The sequence below is a fragment of the Delphinapterus leucas genome, chromosome 9 (assembly GCF_059928025.1).
Source record: "Delphinapterus leucas isolate spDelLeu-1000000601 "Yukka" chromosome 9, BTC_Dleu_Yukka2, whole genome shotgun sequence".
NCBI classification, from domain to species: Eukaryota; Metazoa; Chordata; class Mammalia; order Artiodactyla; family Monodontidae; genus Delphinapterus; species Delphinapterus leucas.
The window spans coordinates 14,590,735-14,612,060 of NC_143137.1; the positions used below are offsets into that span (position 1 = coordinate 14,590,735).

General features: G+C 43.8%; 1 protein-coding gene across 1 annotated transcript in view; it reads left to right on the forward strand.

The window, feature by feature from the left end:
* Window positions 1–4,535: 4,535 nt before the first annotated feature.
* ZC3HAV1 (zinc finger CCCH-type containing, antiviral 1) overlaps window positions 4,536–21,326 on the forward strand; it is a 65,673-nt gene continuing 48,882 nt past the window's right edge. Inside the window, exon 1 of the mRNA XM_022580127.3 lies at window positions 4,536–5,334. Within this exon, the coding sequence (XP_022435835.2) occupies window positions 5,027–5,334 (308 nt within the window). The 5' untranslated portion in view covers window positions 4,536–5,026. The remainder of the gene's footprint in view (window positions 5,335–21,326) is intronic.

Sequence of the window (21,326 nt, forward strand, 5' to 3'; positions counted from 1 at the left end):
CAATAGGATACTTGGTGACCAGTTGTGACATTGTGACATCTTTTTTCCTGGAAGGGTCAGAGGTTTACTGTGTCAGGAATAGACAGATTCCAGGTATGGGGTTGCCTTTCCTGCCTGCAGAACCTCAGTAGCACCACTCTGGAGGCTTAAAGATTGCCTGATCCACAGACATGGGATCCCACATAACACAGTATCTGACCAGAAGATTCTTTACAGTAAATAGAGGAATGGGCCCATAAACATGGGATCTACGGGTCATATCACACACAGTGTAATCCCAAAGCTGCTGGATAGATAAAATATTGGAATGGTCAGTTAGAGGTGCAGCCGAAGCTCCAGCATGGAGACAATATACTGCAGTGGTTATATTTCCTCCAGGACATCGGAGTATACTCCTTCAGTCAGATAACGTAGGTGTGTCTTCCACAATGGGTGGAAGCATGAGTGGCCCCAGTTAGCATCATTCCAATGACCCAATGGGGAGGAAGAAATTTTCCTCTACCCTTCCAGGTTCTTTTGGCTGGTCAAAAAATTAAATTGACATGAGACAGATTAACAGAAGAAAATCAAAGTTTAATATCATGTATACATGGGAGAGATGCAGGAAAACTGAGTAAGTCCCCCAAATAGCTGAAACCCTCACCTTAAATACCATCTTCAGCTAAAGACAAAAGAGCATGTTGGGGGTGGTGGTTTGGGACTTCAAAGGGGAAGAAGGCCATTCACACGGAGATGGAAAAGCAAACGTTTGGTAAATAAATGTTTGCTGGGTCAGGCAGAAACAACGGGACACAGAGTGGACTCTGATCTCTATGCCCTGTTTAGTGTTTCCCCTACCACCCCTAGCCCATATTCTTTGCAGGTATCTCTGGTGATAGCTCTATTTGGGAACAGACCCTCTATCTAAAATTTTTTTAGGCAGTTGTGGGAAGGTCAGAGTTTCTTCCTGAGTCTTTTGGGCCTTGATTATTTTCAGCTGGAAATAATCCACATGCTAAAGTGATATTAGGGGGCGGCAAGTTTTGCTCTCCTACAAATCCACTGAGCTTCCCTGTCCCCGCAAGTCTGGGTTCTGCGAAATTAGAAGTCTTGGTCTCCAAAAGGGGCACATTCTTGCCTGGGGATACAGCAAATATCCCATTGGATTACACGTTATGGCTGCCACCAAGCACTTTGCCCTCTTAATGCTGAGAGACCAGCAGTAAAACAAGGAATCACTGTCTTATCTGAGGTAATTGACCTGGTCAGCAGGAAGAGGTAGGGCTGCTGTTAGAGGGGGCAGAGAGGAATATGTGTGTACTCCAGGGACCTATTTGTGTGTCAGTTGGTACTCTTTTGCCCAACTGTGACTGTGAATAGACAAGACAAGAGCAGCAACAGTGGTCTGAGAAGGTGCTTGGACCTCTTAGGAATGAGGGTTTGGGGTACCCACCCAGGTGATCTACTGGGACCACCTTAGGATGAGGGGAATTAGAAATGGATAGTGGTGCCATCATCAAAGAGTCTACAAATAGGGGCTTCCCTGGTGGCGCAGTGGTTGAGGGTCCGCCTGCCGATGCAGGGGACGCGGGTTCGTGCCCCGGTCCGGGAAGATCCCACATGCTGCGGAGCGGCTGGGCCCGTGAGCCGTGACCGCTGAGCCTGCGCGTCCGGAGCCTGTGCTCCGCAACGGGAGAGGCCACAGCAGTGAGAGGCCCGCGTACCGCAAAAAAAAAAAAAAAAAAGTCTACAAATAATAAATGCTGGAGAGGGTGTGAAGAAAAGGGAACCCTCCTGCACGGTTGGTGGGAATGTAAATTGGTGTAGCCACTATGGAAAACAGTATGGAGTTTCCTTAGAAAACTAAAAATAGCGCTACCATATGATCCAGCAATCACGCTCCTGGGTATATACCTGGAAAAGATGAAAGTTCTAATTTGAAAAGATACATGCACCCCAATGTTCTTAGGAAAACTATTTACAATAGCCAAGACATGGAAGCAACCTAAGTGTCCATCAGCAAATGGATAAAGAGGTAGTATATACAATAGGATATTAGCCATAAAAAAGAATGAAATAATGCCATTTGTAGCAACGTGGATGGACCTAGAGATTATCATACTAAGTAAAATAAGTCAGAGAAAGACAAATACTATATGATATCACTTACATGTGGAATCTAAAAAATAGTACAAATGAACTTTTTTACAAAACAGAAATAGACTCACAGACACAGAAAATAAACTTATGGTTACCCAAGGGGAAGGGAAGGGAGGGATAAATCGGGAGTATGAGATTAACAGATGCACACTACTATATATAAAATAAACAACAAGGATTTACTGCATAGCACAGGGAACTATATTCAATACCTTGTAATAAACAACAATGGAGAAGAATCAAAAAAAAAGAATATAGATATATACATATGTATAACCGAATCACTTTTCTGAACACCTGAAATTAATACAATATTGTAAATCAAATATATTTCAATAAAAAAAGAAAAAGAAATGGATGGTGGTGGAGGGAAGAGATGAGGGCCAGTTGTGGTCCTACAACCGGGTGCAGTGACAGAAGCTGTAGTTCATTCCATTAACTTCCCTCTTCTAAGTTATTTTTCAGGAAGAGCGGCCCATCGGAGTGCTGAAAAAGCTGTTTCCCGAGTACAGATGGAGAAACAGATCCACGTGGCACGAAAGGTGGACTAGAGCGGACACAGGGCGTCACTCAGATTTCCCTTCAAGGCAGGGCTTGCTCCGCAGCTGCAAGGAGTGTGTTTAGCTGAGCGCCTCCAGCTGTAGCTCCTTCAGGATTCACCTCAGTGACTAAGCTGAAGTCAGGCACCGCTCCAGCGGCCCCTGCCAATGACCATCCAAAGCAGTGGTACAAGGGCCTAGGCTTTTCTGCCCGAGGCTAGTCTCCTGCTCCCGTTGGGCCGGCGGAGACCTTGTGAGGTCTGCATCGTGGTTTGACAGCCCTCACAGGCCAATCCTGCTGCTTCCCCTGACTTTCTCTGGCGTTATACTCCAGGAGATCTGTACTCTCAACTCCATATCAGTGTCTGCTTCCTGGAGAACCCAACCTATGACAACACGAATTTCCTAAATCTCTGCTTTTTTCCTCTCCACAACCCCTTAAATTGTTTCTCAGCGCCTCAAATTGAGGGGAATTTTATATCTCTAATCCCAACCACTCTAGCCAAACTGCACTCTTCTCCAACCTCCTTTATATCCCGTTGCAGCACTTAACCACGGATTCCCTTATGTTTTAATGTTTTCTCATGTCTTCCCAAACATAAGCTCCTTAAGTGCAGGGACTATTTCTTAAACTTCTGTACGTTCAGAGTGACTAGCTAAAGTAAGGGCCACACAGAAGATACTGTGGTGAATTTAATTGATTTGATATTGAAAGCCCAGTCCCTGGGAACCTGTCAGACCACAAATCAGGCCAAGTGGATTAAAGGAAACTATAAAGTAATAGCTAGAGGGAACCTAGCTTTCGCTTGTTTTCATACCAAAGTACTGTATTCCTAAGAGACTCTGATCATCAACCATGAATCACCAATCTGAGAATGCCCATTAATCATTTTGAAGAATTTCTAGTTTGACAACTGAATTCTATCATTTAAAAAAAGGTTTATTACTTATCCCATCAATGACCTATTTCACCTGGGAGTGTTGGGAGGAAAACCTTTTGCCTCTTCCAATTCGAGTCCAGTGATTGGGTCCTGCAAATTAACTGACAATAGACAGATTAAAAAGAGAAAAGACAAGATTTATTTAGCATGGGGGGGGCAGTTTTCAATAATGGAAACCTCCTGGAAGAAACTGAAGTAACTTTATATATCTCAATTTAACAAAAGGGGGGTTTTCAGGACTTCAGTGGGAGAGTATGGAAGGTTCTACTGGGCTTTTTGATGCTAATTGCAATGGACAGTCTGTCTCCAGGGCAACTGAATTAGCAGGAAACTCCCTTGGAAAGGGTTGAAAGGTAGCTGTATTTTCAGGAGGCTTTGCTTTAGTCAGATTAAGAGAAACTCAGATAAAATTTCTTTCTGTATCTTCTGTAGTTCAAATGTTCTCACTTTATACCAACTCTGGGGGTCCAAGTGAGTCCCCACTGAGGGAAAAGGTCTTGTCCGAATATCCAAAGAGAGGAACTTATCTGAAGCCTTGGGATATGTCTAAGCACGCCTGCCCGACTGTGACTGATTACTATCAGGGATTAAGCGGTGTCTGGGCCACCTCTGTTAGTGACTATAGACAGGCAAGGTTCTTCAAAGAGCTCATAAGAAGGCAAAAAAGAGGGAGACCAATAATACTTGTCCTTTGAGAAGGAAGGGTGGTGTGAGAGAAAGTTCACATTGGTCCTGGCCAGGCGGACCACGATCTGGGGCCCAGATTTGGGGAACCTCAGGTTCCCAGGCTCCAGCTTGTAGGCTGTGTTTACTCAAATTACTTCCTCAAGTAGAGTGAGGATGACAATATCTAACTCGTGGAGTTGCAAGATTCACTAATACCGGAGGCAGGGCGCCGGGCTCGGAGCAAGCGCTCACTTGGGTCTGTTCTTTCCGGGAATGGGTGGGCCAGAGAACCTAGCACTCCTCAAGAAAGCTCCCAAGACTCGCGTCATCGTCACTTTGGCTGGTTTATAAAAACTCCACCAGAGCCCCGAGATCAGTTTTTAGTTTCTCTTCTTTCCGGAGAAGCCTCTCGGTGCCCAGCTGGGGAACCTGACCCTCGAGGAGCCGTCCGGTGGTCGCCGCGTCGCCGGCAGATTAGCCCGCGCTCGTTCACCCTCTTTCCACTAGGTTACCGTCGCGATTGACTTTAAATCTGACACAGGACGGTGAGATTTGGCCTCTCGACCCAAGTTTACTGGGAAACCGAAACCGCTGGGCTCGGCCAGCGGCGGCGGAGAGCGCACGCTCCCTCGCCCCGGGCGCGCCCAGCCCGCGCGCCGCCCGCGCCCGCCCCCGGGACTCTAAGTTTCGATTCTCCCTGGAGCAGAGTCCCGCGCCGCGGCCAGGCCAGTACAGCGCGCCATGGCTGACCCGGGGGTATGCTGCTTCATCACCAAAATCCTGTGCGCCCAGGGGGGCCGCATGGCCTTTGAAGCGCTGCTCGACGAGATGCAGCTCTCCGAGGCGCAGCTCTGCGAGGTGCTGGAAGAGGCCGGGCCCGACCGCTTCGTGGTGTTGGAGACTGGCGGCAAGGAAGGGGTCATCCGGTCCGTGGTGGCCACCACTCGAGCCCGGGTCTGCCGTCGCAAGTTCTGCAACAAGCCCTGCGGAAACCTGCACCTCTGCAAGCTCAACCTGCTGGGCCGGTGCCACTATTCGCAGTCGGAGCGGTGAGTGCCCTGGGAGGGAGGGGCGTCTCCCCGGTCCCGGTCTGGGAGGACTGTCGCGGCTGCCGCTCCGTGATGAGGGGCGCGCCCTCGCGGGGACCTCGCACCCGATGACTCTTCCTCCAGCTGCTCACTCCTCTGCTTCCCTTCTTGCTGGGCCCGCGCTTCTGCTCTCGAAGGTTCCCTTCCCTCCAGCGCCTTCAGACCTTCCTTCGAATATGGCTAGCGCGCTACTGCCCCGGTGAAGACTACGATTAACTCCCCACCTCCATAAGGATAAAGTACTTTTGGGCAAGCCAGGGCCTAGACAATTTGGATGCAGGTTTGGGAACGAAAGAAAATGCCTCCATTCTCTGGAATCTTGAGTCTTCCCCTCTCTGCTACCTTACCCCCTAGGTATTGTGTGGTCTTCCCAGCCCCCCAGCCGACTCGATCCCGGGATATGTCTCCATCGCTGCGAGCTGCGGGTCTCTGCTTGGCCTTCCTTTCCAAGCGCCTCCTTTCCCCTCATTATCACTTTTCTGATATCTGACTCTAGCCCGCACCACCAAGACCAGAATGGTTCTATTCAAGGTTACCAATGATGGGCCCTCTTCCAGAACTCCTTTCCCGTGGGCCCCGCGGTGGCCTGCACCGCTGACCGCCTACCTTTGGGACCACTTTGAAACAGTGTGCCATATCTCCCAGGCAGCTGCTTCTGTGTTCCCACTTGTTCTTTTTTTGCTTCCTGCATATAGGTGTGCCCCAAGGTTTCAGTTAAGCCTTTTGATGTACCTGTATTCCAGGTCTCTCCCCGAGAGCCCTCACTTCCTTGGGTTTAGTCGTCACATCTACAAAGATGGCTTCCTTGTGTACATCCGCTGCCCCGGCCTTCCTACTGACTCTAGGCTCTTCATCTCCAGGGGTCTGAGGAGCATCTGCACCTGAATATCCTGCCAGGCTTTGTCGAACTCATGTTCTTTCCCCCAGCGCAGGGTCTGTGACACTCCCCCCCAACCCCCAAACTCTTCTTCCTCCTTCATAATACCTTAAACACCAAGTTCTTTTATTGACTAATCCCGTCCCTTCCCTGTCTGGTTCCTACTTCGCATCTCACTTCTAAATGAATGCCTTGTTGAATTAATGAATGATTTTCTCTGACCATAGTCTTTCTCCCCATCTTTCCTATCCGTATGTACTTTTGCTAAATTATTTTTCTTGATGTAGTACTTGTCACACTTCCATCATCCTTAAAAACTTTAAGTGGTGTCTTAGTGTCCAAAATGGTGGTCATCAAACTTTCCAGCATGCGCTTGTAAGCGAAAAACTTTACTCACTTGCAATACTTGTCTGATAAAACATACAAAAGACAGATGTTTTAAGTGGATGTGGTAGGTGAGATAATTTTTTAAAAAAATTTGCTTAGAGCAAAACTAAAATTTTAAAAATATGTCCCATTGTTATTAAAAATAAATATTTATTATGTCGTGAGGCAACAATTTGAAAGTCTATTTCTGAGTTGCAGGAAGTTATGTGTATGGAAGGAGTCATCTAAGTCGGCAAATAAAATCGGGAAGGAGGAAAAGAGGGTAGAGAATAGAAAAAAGGAAGGAACATTCTAACACTCTTCCGAATAACAATGGAGATGGAAGACTTTGTTATCATTTCTGTTGTGAAAAATTCTTCACCAGTTAGTGTTGGCTGTTAGTTTTAAATACATAGGCTTCTTATCTTTTAATTTTTTACTATGAATATTTTCAACATACACTAAAGTAAAGAAAACAGAATGATGAACCCCTATGTGCCCATCGGTTCAACAGTTTTCAAAGTACAGTAAGGCCAGTCTTGGTTCATTTATTCTCCCCTCCCCATCCCTGTCCCCAACTCAAACGTGTTATTTTAAACCAAATGCCAGAGATTATTTGCTTTGTAAATACTTTAGTATCTCCAAAGATTAAAGACTCTATTTTATTAGTATAACCACAGTACAATGATCACTTTTTTTACGATTATATTTTCTTTTTATAAATTTATTTATTCATTTATTTATTTTTGGCTGTGTTGGGTCTTTGTTGCTGTGCATGGGCTTTCTCTAGTTGTGGCAAGCGGGAGCTACTATTTGTTGCGGTGCGTGGGCTTCTCATTGCAGTGGCGTCTCTGTTGCGGAGCACCGGCTCTAGGTGCGTGGGCTTCAGTAGTTGTGGCGTGAGGGCTCAGTAGTTGTGGCTCACAGGCTCTAGAGCACAGGCTCAGTAGTTGTGGCATACAGGCTTAGTTGCTCTGCGGCACGTGGGATCTTCCCAGACCCATGTTGCCTGCATTGGCAGGCAGATTCTTAACCACTGAGCCACCAGGGAGGTCCCTACGATTATAATTTTAATATCATATAATATCCAGTTAGTGTTCAAATTTCTCTGATTGCCCTATACTTGGACTTTCATTTTCAGGGAAAAAAACCTACACAGTCATAATTCATAATGGTTTCAATATGTTATATATTTAATATATTTAGAAACTTTTAATTTGTTACATGCAGTAGGTTTAGAAACTTTAGTTTTTTGTTTTTTTATTGTTGTTATTATTTTGTTGTTGTTTGCAACTCAAAACCATTTTAAGCTCGTAAGTTGGGTAGTTAACCTGCACTTGTTTATATTTTCAAAGAGGAATAATATATTCTATATGAATAATATGGTCTATGCAAGTTTGGGTGGATTCTCTGGAGAATTCATTAAAGTTATTATTACCTTTTTTTTTTAGTTGAGTGTTAAATTCTTATTTCTTAAATGTATGGGTCCAGTCTTATTTTTAAAATCTTTTTATATAACTTTTGAGTTTGGGAATTACAAATTTTTAATCCATTAATATACATTGTGTCCTCATAATAAGGACCCTTGGGAGAATTCTTTTTCTTTTGCGTAAAAGCCTAGAAAATATAATTTTTTCCCAGGTATATTTTAAAATATTTTCCCTTTCTTAGCAACTTATAAATCCTCATCTTCTAATACTTGACACATGGGAGTCTAAGGGCTTTCTTTGTGGATTATAGGTTGGTGGGCGCTGTTGACCAGTTGATACCCATGTTGAGGTGACCATTCAGTTTGGTAACTGTTCTCTGTTTGCATGAGGAGTTTGCCTTTTGCTGGACTTCTACATTTTCCTCTGTAGTACTAATATTTATAGATGGGCTTTCTCCTATCAGTTCTGCTGTTCCAGTCTTTTCTCTTATGTTGCTTTTATTTTTTAAATTTTTGGCTGTTTTGGGTCTTTGTTGATGCGCGTGGGCCTTCTCTAGTTGCGGGAGCAGGGGCTACTCTTCATTGCGGTGTGTGGGCTTCTCGTTGCGGTGGCTTCTCTTGTTGCGGAGCTCGGGCTCTAGGCGCACGGTCTTCAGTAGTTGTGGCACACGGGCTCAGTAGTTGTGGCTCGCGGGCTCTAGAGCACAGCCTCAGTAGTTGTGGTGCACGGGCTTTGTTGCTCCCCGACATGTGGGATCTTCCCGGACCAGTGCTTGAACCCGTGTCCCCTGCATTGGCAGGCGGATTCTTAACCACTGTACCACCAGGCAAGTCTCTCTGATGTTGCTTTTAACTATACATTTTAGTTGACAGCAGGGCTTGCTTCACTATTGGGTAATTAGTTTTGGTCCATCATTTTGGGTATTTCTATTTGCTTTGCTGAAATATACGCCCACACATGGAGTTCTAATCCCAGTTCTGGCACAAATAATAACTACCATTTGTTGAACAAATAACTGTCTACCAAGTACTATGATAAGCACTTTAGAGATGGTATCCAAGTTCACCTCTACTATGATTCCTGAAGTAGGTGTTGTAAGTCCCATCTTTTTTTTTTTTTTTTAATATTTATTTATTTAATTTATTTATTTGGCTGCATCGGGTCTCAATTGCGGCATGTGGGCTCTTCGTTGCAGCTCGTGGGCTTCTCTCTAGTTGTGGCATGTGGGCTCTAAAGCATGCGTGGGCTCAGTAGTTGCAGCTCGCGGGCTTAGTTGCCCTGTGGCATGTGGGATCTTAGTTCCCTGACCAGAGATCTAACCCATGTCCCCGTCCCCTGCATTGGAAGGCGGATTCTTTTTTTTTTTTTTTTTTTTTGCGGTACGCGGGCCTCTCACTTGCTGTGGCCTCTTCCGTTGCGGAGCACAGACTCCGGACGCGCAGGCTCACGGGCCCAGCCATTCCGTGGCATGTGGAATCCTCCCGGACCGGGGCATGAACCCGTGTCCCCTGCATCGGCAGGCGGACTCTCAACCACTGCGCCACCAGGGAAGCCTGGAAGGCGGATTCTTAACCACTGGACCACCAGGGAAGTCCCTAAGCCCCATCTTAATGTAAGGTAACTCAGGCCTAGAGCTGTTTAGAATTTTACTGAAGGTCACATAGCTGATAGCTGGCAAAGTTAGTGTTGAACCGAGATCTGCATGACTTCTTAACTTAGCTACTGGTGTCGTCAAGTAGCTCTATGAAGCTAGCTCATTAATTCAAGGTCAAGATATTGTTTTGCAAGCACGATTTCTGTTTAACTGTTTAAAGCAGGCTGTCTGTCTTCAACTAGCTTTGTGGTTTCTGCTAATGTGGGTGTTTCCTCTGGGTTTTTTCCTGTTTGTATGCCTTTTTCATTTGCACAACTGAAACTTTGGGTGGGGGTGGGTAGATAGGAAGAAAACTAATTGACAATTTCATAAATTGAAAAAAAAAAAAAACCAACCAAAAATATGCAAAGAGTAGGGCTTCCCTGGTGGTGCAGTGGTTGAGAGTCCGCCTGCCGATGCAGGGGACACGCGTTCGTGCCCCAGTCTGGGAAGATCCCACATGCAGCGGAGCGGCTAAGCCGGTGAGCCATGGCCGCTGAGCCTGTGCATCCGGAGCCTGTGCTCTGCAACGGGAGAGACCACAACAGTGAGAGGCCCGCGTACCGCAAAAAAACAAATAAAAAAAAATGCAAAGGGTAGTACAAAAAGCATCAGATTATATATATTCTGAGTATATAACGAAAGCTATACTATATAAAAGAATATATAGTATAATAAGCTTATAATTCACCTCCCAGAATAAATATTTACATTTCTATTTTTGCTTTTATTTTAAAATAAAATACCATAACAGGCCTAAGGTTATTGTTTTTTTCTCTTCCCTAGTCTCATTTCCCTCTTTTCCCAGAAGCAACTTCAATCATGATTTTGGGGTGTGTCCTGCCCTTCCATGATTTAAAAATTTCCTGTCATATATATTTGTATTCATATACAAGATGTAGTATTGTTTTATGTGTTTTAGAATTTTTACCCAAAGTTATATTTTGAAGATCTATTCATGTTGTTATAAGGATCTAGTTTATTTATCTTAACAGCCATATAGTATTTCACCATATGATTTACACCACAGTTCGGCACCTATTCCTGCAATAATGGGCATTTAGAATATTTCTAATTTTTTGCTACAAAGAAGCATGCTGCCAAGACTATACATTCTCTTGGTGCTCATGGCAAGTGCTTCTCCAAGGTAGATCATTAGGAAATGGAATTGCTGGGTTCAATTCTTGCACCACTTCAACTTTTCGGGATTCTGACAAATCAGTGTAGTAAAAGTGGTTGTACCCGTTTACATTTTCATGTTTGATGTCTCAGTTTCCCCATTTTATAGCCAACTAGCACTTAGCATTATCAGATTTTTTTGATTTATGCCGATCTGAAGGGTATACAATGGTATCTTATTTTTTTATTTTAAAAGAATTTTCTCATTAAAGTTTTTATTACGTGATATTTAAGTCTTACGAGAATGTATAAAACATACAGTGAATATCTGTGTACCCACAAATCAGCTTCAGAAATAAAATATTACACAGTTAAAACCCCCTGAAATCTCACCTTTGATCATCTCCCCCATTTTAGAGGTGATAACTAGAGATTCACATACCAGCTTTAGATACAGTTGACTCATAAACACTGTTTATATTTAAGGTGTACAGTGTGATCGTTTGTTATATGTATACATTGTGAAGTGACTCCCTCAATCAACTGATTAACCCATTTATCACCTCCTCTATTTACTCCCATTTTTTGGACGGTGAGAACACTTTTTTTAAAATAAATAAATAAATTTATTTATTTATTTTTGGATGTGTTGGGTCTTTGTTGCGTGCAGGCTTTCTCTAGTTGCAGCAAGCGGGGGCTATTCTTCATTGTGGTGCGCGGGCTTCTCACTGCGGTGACTTCTCTTGTTGCGGAACATGGGCTCTAGGTGCGCGGGCTTCAGTAGTTGTGGCACATGGGCTCAGTAGTTGGGGCTTGTAGGCTCTGGAGTGCAGGCTTTGTAGTTGTAGAGCATGGGCTTAGTTGCTCTGCGGCATGTGGGATCTTCCCGGGCCAGGGATCGAACTCACATCCCCTGCATTGGCAGGTGGATTCTTAACCACTGCGCCACCAGGGAAGTCCCCGATGATTAGAACACTTAATATCAACGCCCTTAGCAAACTTCAGGTATACAATATTTATTATCAACTATGGTCACCATGCTGTACCTTAGATCTCCAGAACTTATTCATCTTATGACTGGAAGTTTGTACCCTTTGACCAACATTCCCCCCTCCCCCACCCAGATCCCTGGCAACTACCATTCTATTCTCCTTTTCTACGTGTTTGACTTTCTTAGATTCCATGTATAAGTGAGATCATGCAGGTTTTTGTTTTGTTTTATCTTTCTGTGTCTGTCTTATTTCACTTAGCATCATGTCTTTTAGGTTCAAGCATTTCACAAATGGCAGAATTTCCTTCTTTTCATGGTTGAATAATATTTCATCTTATACATATAAACCACATTTTCTTTATCCATTCATCTGTGGATGGACACTTAGGTTGTTTCCATATCTTGGCTATTGTGAATAATGCTACATTGAACTTGGGAGTGCAAATATTTCTTTGAGATACTGATTTCATTTCCTTTGGATATATACCCAGAAGTGGGATTGCTGGATCATATGGTGTTCTATTTTTAATGTTTTGAGGAACTCCATATTGTTTTCCATAATAGGCATACCAATTTACAATCCCACAACACTTTTGCATTCGATATTTATTTTTCCCACACATTTATTATGTTTCTACATGTGTTTATTTCTTTTATAATTTTAATTTTATTTTTAAAAACATTTATTTATTTGGCTGTGCTGGGTCTTAGTTGTGGCACACGGGATCTTTGTTGCTGCGTGAGGGATTTTCGTTGTGGCATGTGGGGTCTTTTTTTTGGTCGCAGCATGCAGGATCTTTAGTTGTAGCATGTGGGATATTTAGCTGAGGCATGCAGGATCTTTTAGTTGTGGCATGTGGGCTCTTTAGTTGCAGCATGCAGGCTCTTTTAGTTGTGACATGCAGGATCTAGTTCCCTGACCAGGGATTCAACCCACACCCCCTGCATCGGGAGCACGGCGTCTTAACCACTGGACCACCAGGGAAGTCCCTACACATGTGTTTATTTCTTTTATTTTTATTTTATAAATTTTATTTATTTATTTTTGTCTGCATTGGGTCTTTCTTGCTGCGCGCTGGCTTTCTCTAGCTGTGGCGAGTGGGGGCTACTCTTCGTTGCGGTGCGTGGGCTTCTCATTGCGGTGGCTTCTCTTGTTGTGGAGCCTGGGCTCTAGGCTTAAGTAGTTGTGGCATGCAGGCTCAGTAGTTGCGGTGTGTGGGCTGTAGAGCGCAGGCTCAGTAGTTGTGGCGCACGGGCTTAGTTGCTCTGTGGCATGTGGGATCTTCCCGGACCAGGGATCGAACCCACGTCCCCTGCATTGGCAGGTGGATTCTTAACGACTGCGCCACCAGGGAAGTCCCCATGTGTTTATTTCTAAGCAACATTTGGGATTATTTTGCCTGTTTTCAAGCCTATAAATGACATCAATACTAGGTATGCGAATACTTGCTTTATTTTGCTCTTGTTTGCACAGCATAATGTTTCTGAGACTCACCTCTGATATACAAAGCCCTGTTTCTGTACCACCTTGAGGCCTGGGCAAGATGGACTTCTGCCCTGCGCCCTCTGCTTTACAGGTCCTATTCCAGCCCAACTGTATAGCTACTCACTTATTGAGGAGTCTGGGGTTAAGGAATCGTGCTCATTTAGAACCAGTGGCCTCCGTCTGTGGCCCCTACCCCTGTTCTAGACTATGCTCTGGGTTCCCAGGACCCTAGAATTCCCAAGCCTACTTCCAGGGCCTGAGTGGGCTTCTTCCCTGGGTCTTCCTACGCGTGGAAGGAATTTGGACGTACAGGCTGGCATGTTCATTGCCTCTGTATGATGGTGCTGGCAATGTGGGACAGAGCCTGAGGGGGAGAAGAGAAGAGGTGGGCTGGAGTTGGGAACGGGGGCTGTCTTTCTTTCCTCATCTTTTTTTTTTTTTTTAACTTTTTGGCTGCACCACACAGCATGCGGGATCTTAGTTCCAGACCAGGTATCGAACCCGCACCCCCTGCAGTGGAAGCACGGAGTCTCAACTGCTGGAACACCAGGGATGTCCCGGGGGCTTTCTTTCTTCATTTTACTACATCCTATTCATAGAGCTCAAAGGAGTCTGAGCATTCTAATTCAAACTTGGCCTTCCGGGTCATTATGAAAGTATGTTTGTCAAGATAGGAAGAGAGAATACATATATACGTACATACATACATACATATATATATATGTATATCTATATATATATTAGAACATATTTTATTGAACCATTTCTTAGCTTGACTAATTACTTTGAAGTGTTTAGATATTTGGTGCATGGGCCTCCATTTTATCATGCCTCAAACCCCACAAATTTTAGGAGAGGGACTGCTCTAGTTCTTTCTTTTATAAACAATAGCTTTCTTTTGTACAAACGTATGCAATTTATATATCAATTTTCTTGTTATTAAAATATAGATTGTTTTCAGTTTTTTTGCTATTACAAACTGTAGTATTTTGGTACATCTTTCCTTGTGTAAACGTGCAAAAGTTACCTAGGTATCTAGTACCAGAATTCCCAGATTTAAGCTTTAGGAGACAATACCAAATTGTTTTCCAGGCTTGTATACCAAGTTTTACTCCCACCAGAAAATTATGAGCATTCCCGTGTTTCGTATCCTTGCCAATTGATGTCATCAGCCTTTTACAAATTGTGCCAATATAAGGAATGTGAAATTGTGCCTCATTGTGTTTTTATTTATTTATTTATTTTGGCCATGCTGTGAGGCACGGCACGTGGGATCTTAATTCCCAGACCAGGGATCGAACCCGCGCTCCCTGCAGTGGAAGCGCAGGGTCTTAACCACTGGACCACCAGGGAAGTCCCTCACTGTGGTTTCAATTCTTTATATATTCTCCGCCTCTGGCCCTTTTAAGTCATGACGCTTGTTTAAAGTTTAAAAAATAGTTTTTATATGCAATTTTTAAAGTTATTTTCCATTTATAGTTACTACAAAATATTGGCTGTGTTCCCTGTGTTGTACAATACATCCGTGAGCCTGTCTAACACCCAATAGTTTGTACCTCCCACTCCCCCGCCTCTGTATTCTCCCCCCGACCAATGGCAACCATTGGTTCTCTGTACCTGTGAGTTTGTTTCTTTTTTGTTATATTCACTAGTTCGTTGTATTTTTTAGACTCCACATATAAGTGATATAATAGAGTATTTGTCTTTTCCGTCTGACTTATTTCACTTAGCATAATGCCCTCCAAGCCATCTAGGTTGCTGCAAATGGCAAGATTTCATTCGTTTTTATTGCTGAGTAGTATTCCATTGTGTATATATTCTACATCTTCTTTACCCATTTATCTGTTGATGGACACTTCGGTTGCTTCCATATCTTGGCGATTGTAAATAATGCTGCTGTGAACGTTGCGGTGCATGTATCTTTTCAAATTAGTGTTTTTGTTTTTGTCAGATATATACCCAGTAGTGGAATTGTTGGATCATGTGGTAGTTTTATTTTTAGTTTTTTGAGAGACCTCCATACTGTTTTCCACAGTGGCTGTACCAATGTACATTCTCATTAACAGTGTATGAGGGTTCCATTTTCTCCACTTCGACACCAACATTTGTTATTTGTGTTCTTTTTGAAAACCATTCTGACAGGTGTGAGGTGATATCTCATTGTGGGTTTTTTTTTTTTTTTTTTTTTTGCGGTACGCGGGCCTCTCACTGTTGTGGCCTCTCCCGTTGCGGAGCGCAGGCTCAGTGGCCATGGCTCACGGGCCTAGCCGCTCCGTGGCATGTGGGATCTTCCCGAACCGCGGCATGAACCCGTGTCCCCTGCATCGGCAGGCGGACTCTCAACCACTGCGCCACCAGGGAAGCCCTCATTGTGGTTTTGATTTGCATTTCTCTGATGATTAGCGATGTTCAACATCTTTTCATGTGCCTATTGGCCATCTGCATTTCCTCTTTGGAAACATGTCTATTCAGTTCTGCCCATTTTTTATTGAGTTGTTTGGTAGTTTTTTTTTTTGTTTTTTTTTGATGTTGAGTTGTATGAGCTGTTTATATATGTTGGATATTAATTCCTTATTGGTCATATCATTTGCAAATATTTTCTCCCATGCAGTAGGTGTCTTTTCGTTTTGTTGATGGTTTCCTTTGCTGTTCAAAAGCTTTTAAGTTTAATTAGGTCCCATTTGTTTATTTCTGCTTTCATTTCCTTTACTTTAGGAGACAGATCCAAAAAAAATTGCTGCAGGCATAATGCTTGTTTTATTTATTTATTTATTTTTGGCTGTGCCGGGCAGCTTGTGGAATCTTATTTCCCCAACCAGGGATCGAACCCAGGCCCTTGGCAGTGAAAGTGCAGAGTCCTAACCACTGGACCGCCAGGGAATTCCCAGTGCTTGTTTTTCAAGTTTGTCTCATGTGGTGTCTAATTCTGACTTGTTGCTTCTGTTTGCATTTTTCTTTTTCTGTCCTCTTAGCACTCTATTTTTGTCTATAATTGCCTTGACTATATTTAATTTTTTATCATAAAGTGTACAGTTCGATGGCAATAAGTACATTCATGATGCTGTGCAACCATCACCACTGTCTTGTTCCAGAACATTTTCATCATCCCCGAAAGAGGCCCCACACCCATCCACAGGCACTCTGCATTATTCCTTCTACCCAGCCCCCGGCAACCTCTAGTCTTCTTTCTGTCTGCATGGATTTGCCTATTCTCGATGTTCCCTCTAAATGGAATCATCCAGTATTTGTCCCGTTGTGTTTGGCTTCTTTCACTTAGCAGATGTGTTCAAGGTTTGCCTTTTACTCTTGCATGTTGCTTGTCATTTGAGGGGGTGTATTTACCCAGGAGGAGTCTTCTTGGACGTCTCCTTTGTTCCTGATCGTGCTGTGTCCATGGAGTCTCCTTGTCAGGCTGATGCCCTTAGAGACAGGCTGCTTTCTGTGATGTCACAGCACGAAGGGGTGTGTGCCCCATAAGAATCATTTGGGAAGTTTTGCTCTCCTTTCAGATTTGCTTCATATTTATTTGAATTTGATCAAATTTGACTTTCAATTTCTGCAGCCTTCTGCAAAAATTAAACTAAGCAACTTAATAAGTGATACTGTGAATCATGATAAACAATCTTAAATAAGTGACAAATAGGCATCTGATAAAATATTTTCTACTTTTTACATAATGTGGAGATGGCAGAATTAAAGATTTAAAATAAGTATAGATTCGTTTTCCATCCATAAAAAGTTTCTGATTTGATTACTGCACCTGATCCCATTTATTTCCAAACTGGTGTCTGTGATCTTTACCTACAGGCTACTTTGGAATTGACAAAGGCCCCAAGATGGTGGTGGAAAAGGAGTAAAAGAATCTAGAAGAACCTAGGATTTCAAGTCCATTGAGAAATCAGTTTAACCAAATTGGGGCACGAGAGTTAGACTCAGTTTGAGAGAAGAAAGTGGAGACCTAATTCATGAGCTTTTAATGCTTCCCCACTAAGAAGAGATTTTAAGATATTATAGACCAGCGACTTCCCTGGCGGTCCAGTGGTTAAGACTCCACACTTCCACTGCAGGGAGCATGGGTTCCATCCCGCATGCCTGGTGGCCAGAAAAAAAAAAAAAAAAAAGAATGTTTTAGACCAATTCAGAGCTTCAAGTTAAGAGAGGTCATCTGGGGAAGTAGTTTCCAAACATTTTGATGCCTCACCCCTGTCATTAGAGAACATTTTCAGCATGTACTCCTATTATGTATCTATTTATTTAAAAACCATATGATGTATAACTCTTACTTTGTGTATTAAATATTTATTAATTTGTTACCTTTTAAAAGAACTTTAAAATCAACTTTTGAGGTATGATTTACATACAATAAAATATGCCCATTTAAAGCGTACAGTTTGAAGAGTCTTTGAAGACTCGTAACAAATGGATATACCCATGTAACCATCATCATGATCAAGATACAGAAAATTTTCATCAGTCTAAAGGTTCTCTTATGCCCCTTCTAAATTAACCAATTAATCCTCCCTAATCCTTCACCTCTTTCAGCCCAGGCAATAATTTTTTACTCTTAGATACAAAATAAATATAAAGAGTTGTAACATTTTTTTTCCCACACCTTGATGGGTCGATTTTGGGCTGCCCCTGTGGTATAGTAGGTACCCAGCTTTGGAGCAGTACTTCTCAGGCTTTGATGTATATCTGAATCGCTTGGGGAGAGCTTATTAAAATGTGGATTCCTAATCACACAACAGAAATTCTGGTTCAGAAGGGATGAATGGAGGCCTTGGAATTTGTGTTTAACCATCACCCTAAGGATTCTCTTGCAGGGGTCAAGGAACCACACTTTCAGAAACAAGTGCATCTGCAGATGCACTTCCTGGAAGATTGCAAATGCAAGTTTTATGTGGCTTTAGAGTTTGAGGGAGTCAAAGAGAAACGCATTCTTTGGTGCTGAGTGAGCAAATGATGAAAAAAGTGTTGCATTCCTCCAAGGTTAGGGTGACATGTCTCTTACTCTTATATGATAGAACCACAAGACATCCAGGAAACCTCAGACATTCTACCCACTACGTCAACAAATATTTATTGTGTCACCAAAAGAAGGCTATTCTAGAAGCTTCTGCCCCTTTCTCACTGAAAGAATCCTCAAACACCATTAACCAGTTAATTCATCTTTCTCCCTAGTTTAATATTCTTCTTAACTTCCAAAGGGATTTATGTTGGGAAGTGTGGCAGAGGGAGAAGAGGCGTGTTCAAGGAGAGGAGCCTTGTGTGACCTACTGTCTCTAATCAAGATTTTGGTGGGAATTCCCTGGCGGTCCAGTGGTTAGGACTCCATGCTTCCAATACAGGAGGCAGGGGTTCGATCCCTAGTCGCGGAACTAAGATCCCGCATATCCTGCGGCATCTCCTGCCCTTCACTCTCTTCATTTCCTGCGCTTTTTCTCAGTCCTGATGTGGACTTAGGGCCATGGTCCCAAACTTTTGCTGCACACTGGAATCACTTGAGGAATCTTTTAAAAATACTGATGCCCAACTCCTACCCCTGGACATTCTGATTTAATTGGTATAGGGTATGACTTGGGCATCAGGGTTTTAAAAAAGTCCCCAGGTAGTTCTAATGGGCAGCAGAGTTTGAGAACCACTGATTAAAAGGACCAGAGAAATAAGTCAAACTGGGGAGATTGTCTACAATATTGTGGCACCTGCATTGTTTGCCTTACTCTTGGTACAGTTATAGGTTACAATCAGTTCCTCGGCCCCCCACCTCTCCCATCCTCAGCGGGCCTGGTCCCCTCTTGTTGCTCCCTGCAGCCCAGAGTCTTGCAGCCTACCAGCTGCATTCCCCTCGCCTGGCCGGGGCCCTCGGCCATCTGCACCTGGGGCTAATCACGATCAGCAGTCAGGGGGCGTCGTCTTCGCGCATAATGTGTTCTGGGTAATACAGTTGTGGTTGAAGCAGGTCGATTTCTTCGGCTTCACCCTTTCTCTTCCTAGACATTGTTCCTTACCCTGTTGCTGTGCCCTCTGCTGGTCTCCTCTGGTTCTCCCCCATCTGACTAGGGGTTCCAGATTCAGTGAACCATCCCTGCCTCTAGTAACTGGCAACTTAATCTCGAACGTCAGAAGTACAAACATATAGACGATAGGAGTCTCATGACTAATACTTTTCAGGGTTGGTTTTGATTGGTGACGTTTTATTCTTTAGATGAGTGTTCTCTAGATTTTACCTTTCACACATCCTGGTTTCTTTTTTGCCTGGCTTGAATCATGATGAGCTATTTCCTGTCTTCTGTACAAATTGACTAGCTCTTTGATTTTGTCCACCCTCCCACATGAGGTGTTGGGGAACCGAGCAGGTGAGTAGGAGAAGAGAAGGGGTATTTTGATACAAATGACTGTGAAAAAACAAGACTTTCCTTAAGGTTATCTTTTTCCCTCTGGTCTGATTGTGGAGCCCAGGGTTGGCCCTATGTTTGCTGACTCGTGAAGTGCTAGAGTTCACACGTGTGAGTATCTAGTTCAGGAACCTAGCTTAGAATTTCATCTGACAGGCCCGGCCAGCAATCCCAGCCTGGACTGCACATGGGAATCATCTGGGGTCTCACATCCTGTCAAATTAAATCAGTCTCCGAGGGTGTGGCCCAGGCTTAGGTATTTCTAAGCACTCCCCGGTTGATTATCATGTGTAACCAGGGATGAGAACCACTCTGCAGGCTAGACTTCATCTGTGATTGGGGGAGCATTTATTGCCAGGGTTAAAGTAACATTTTGTTCTGTGACTGGAAGAGAAGAGTGAAAAGGTCATTTGTTTTTAGGCTTTTGGCTTGAGATTCCTGAGAGACATTCCTGCCTCTTCCAAGGCCATCTTTGCTCTTTTTTAAAAAGTTGTCACCTCTTATCCCAGCTCATGCTGTTTTAAGTTTATCTGCTCCAAGTGCAAGCAGCATTCTGCAAACACTTGTTTTCCCCTGGGCAGTTCATAATGGTTTGTGGGCAAGCTCTTTCCCGTGCCGGGAGGTGGGGAGTCCCTGTGGCTGTGAATCAACCTTCTGCCAAGCCCATTATTCTCTGTTGGAGAAGGTAGCCTTGAGCATTCTTGCTCCAAGTGTGCTCATTGGGCTAGCAGCATCAGCATCACGTGGGAGCTTGTTAGAAATGCACATTCTCAGCCCTCACCCTAAGACCTGCTGATCAGAAACTCTGGGGGTGGGCCCCAGCAATCTGTGTTCTAACAAACCCTCTAGATGATTCTGATGTGAGCTAGAAGGTTGAGACTCACCCAGCAAGTCTGGGATGGGGCCTGAGAATTTGTATTTCTGACAACCTCCTAGGTGATGCTGATCAGGGGACCTCACTTTGAGAACCACTGGCTTTGAGAACTCCCAAGAGGCCTTGGGAGACTTTCACACTATTTCCTGGCTAAATCCTCCTGGCGGATCTTAGGGACCTGGAGCTGGGACAGAGTGATCAGAAGAAAGTGAGAAGGAAGCTTCTGCATCTTAAACCTGAACATGATCTCCATCCAGCCCTGACCATAATGAGTGCTGCTGCCTCCGCAATGCCAATCATAAGAAACCGTTTCTTTTCTTTTTTTGGCCTCGCCATGTGGCATGCAGGATCTTAGTTCCCCAATCAGGGATCAAACCCGCGCCCTTGCAGTGGAAACATGGAGTCTTTTTCTTTTTTAACACCTTTATTGGGGTATAATTGCTTTACAATGGTGTGTTAGTTTCTGCTTTATAACAAAGTGAATCAGTTATACATATACATATGTTCCCATATCTCTTCCCTCTTGCGTCTCCCTCCCTCCCACCCTCTCTACCCCACCCCTCCAGGTGGTCACAAAGCACCGAGTTGATCTCCCTGTGCTATGCGGCTGCTTCCCACTACCTATCTACCTTACGTTTGGTAGTGTATATATGTCCATGCCAGTCTCTCGCTTTGTCACAGCTCACCCTTCCCCCTCCCCATATCCTCAAGTCCGTTCTCCAGTAGGTTTGTGTCTTTATTCCTGTCTTACCCCTATGTTCTTCATGACATTTTTTTTCTTA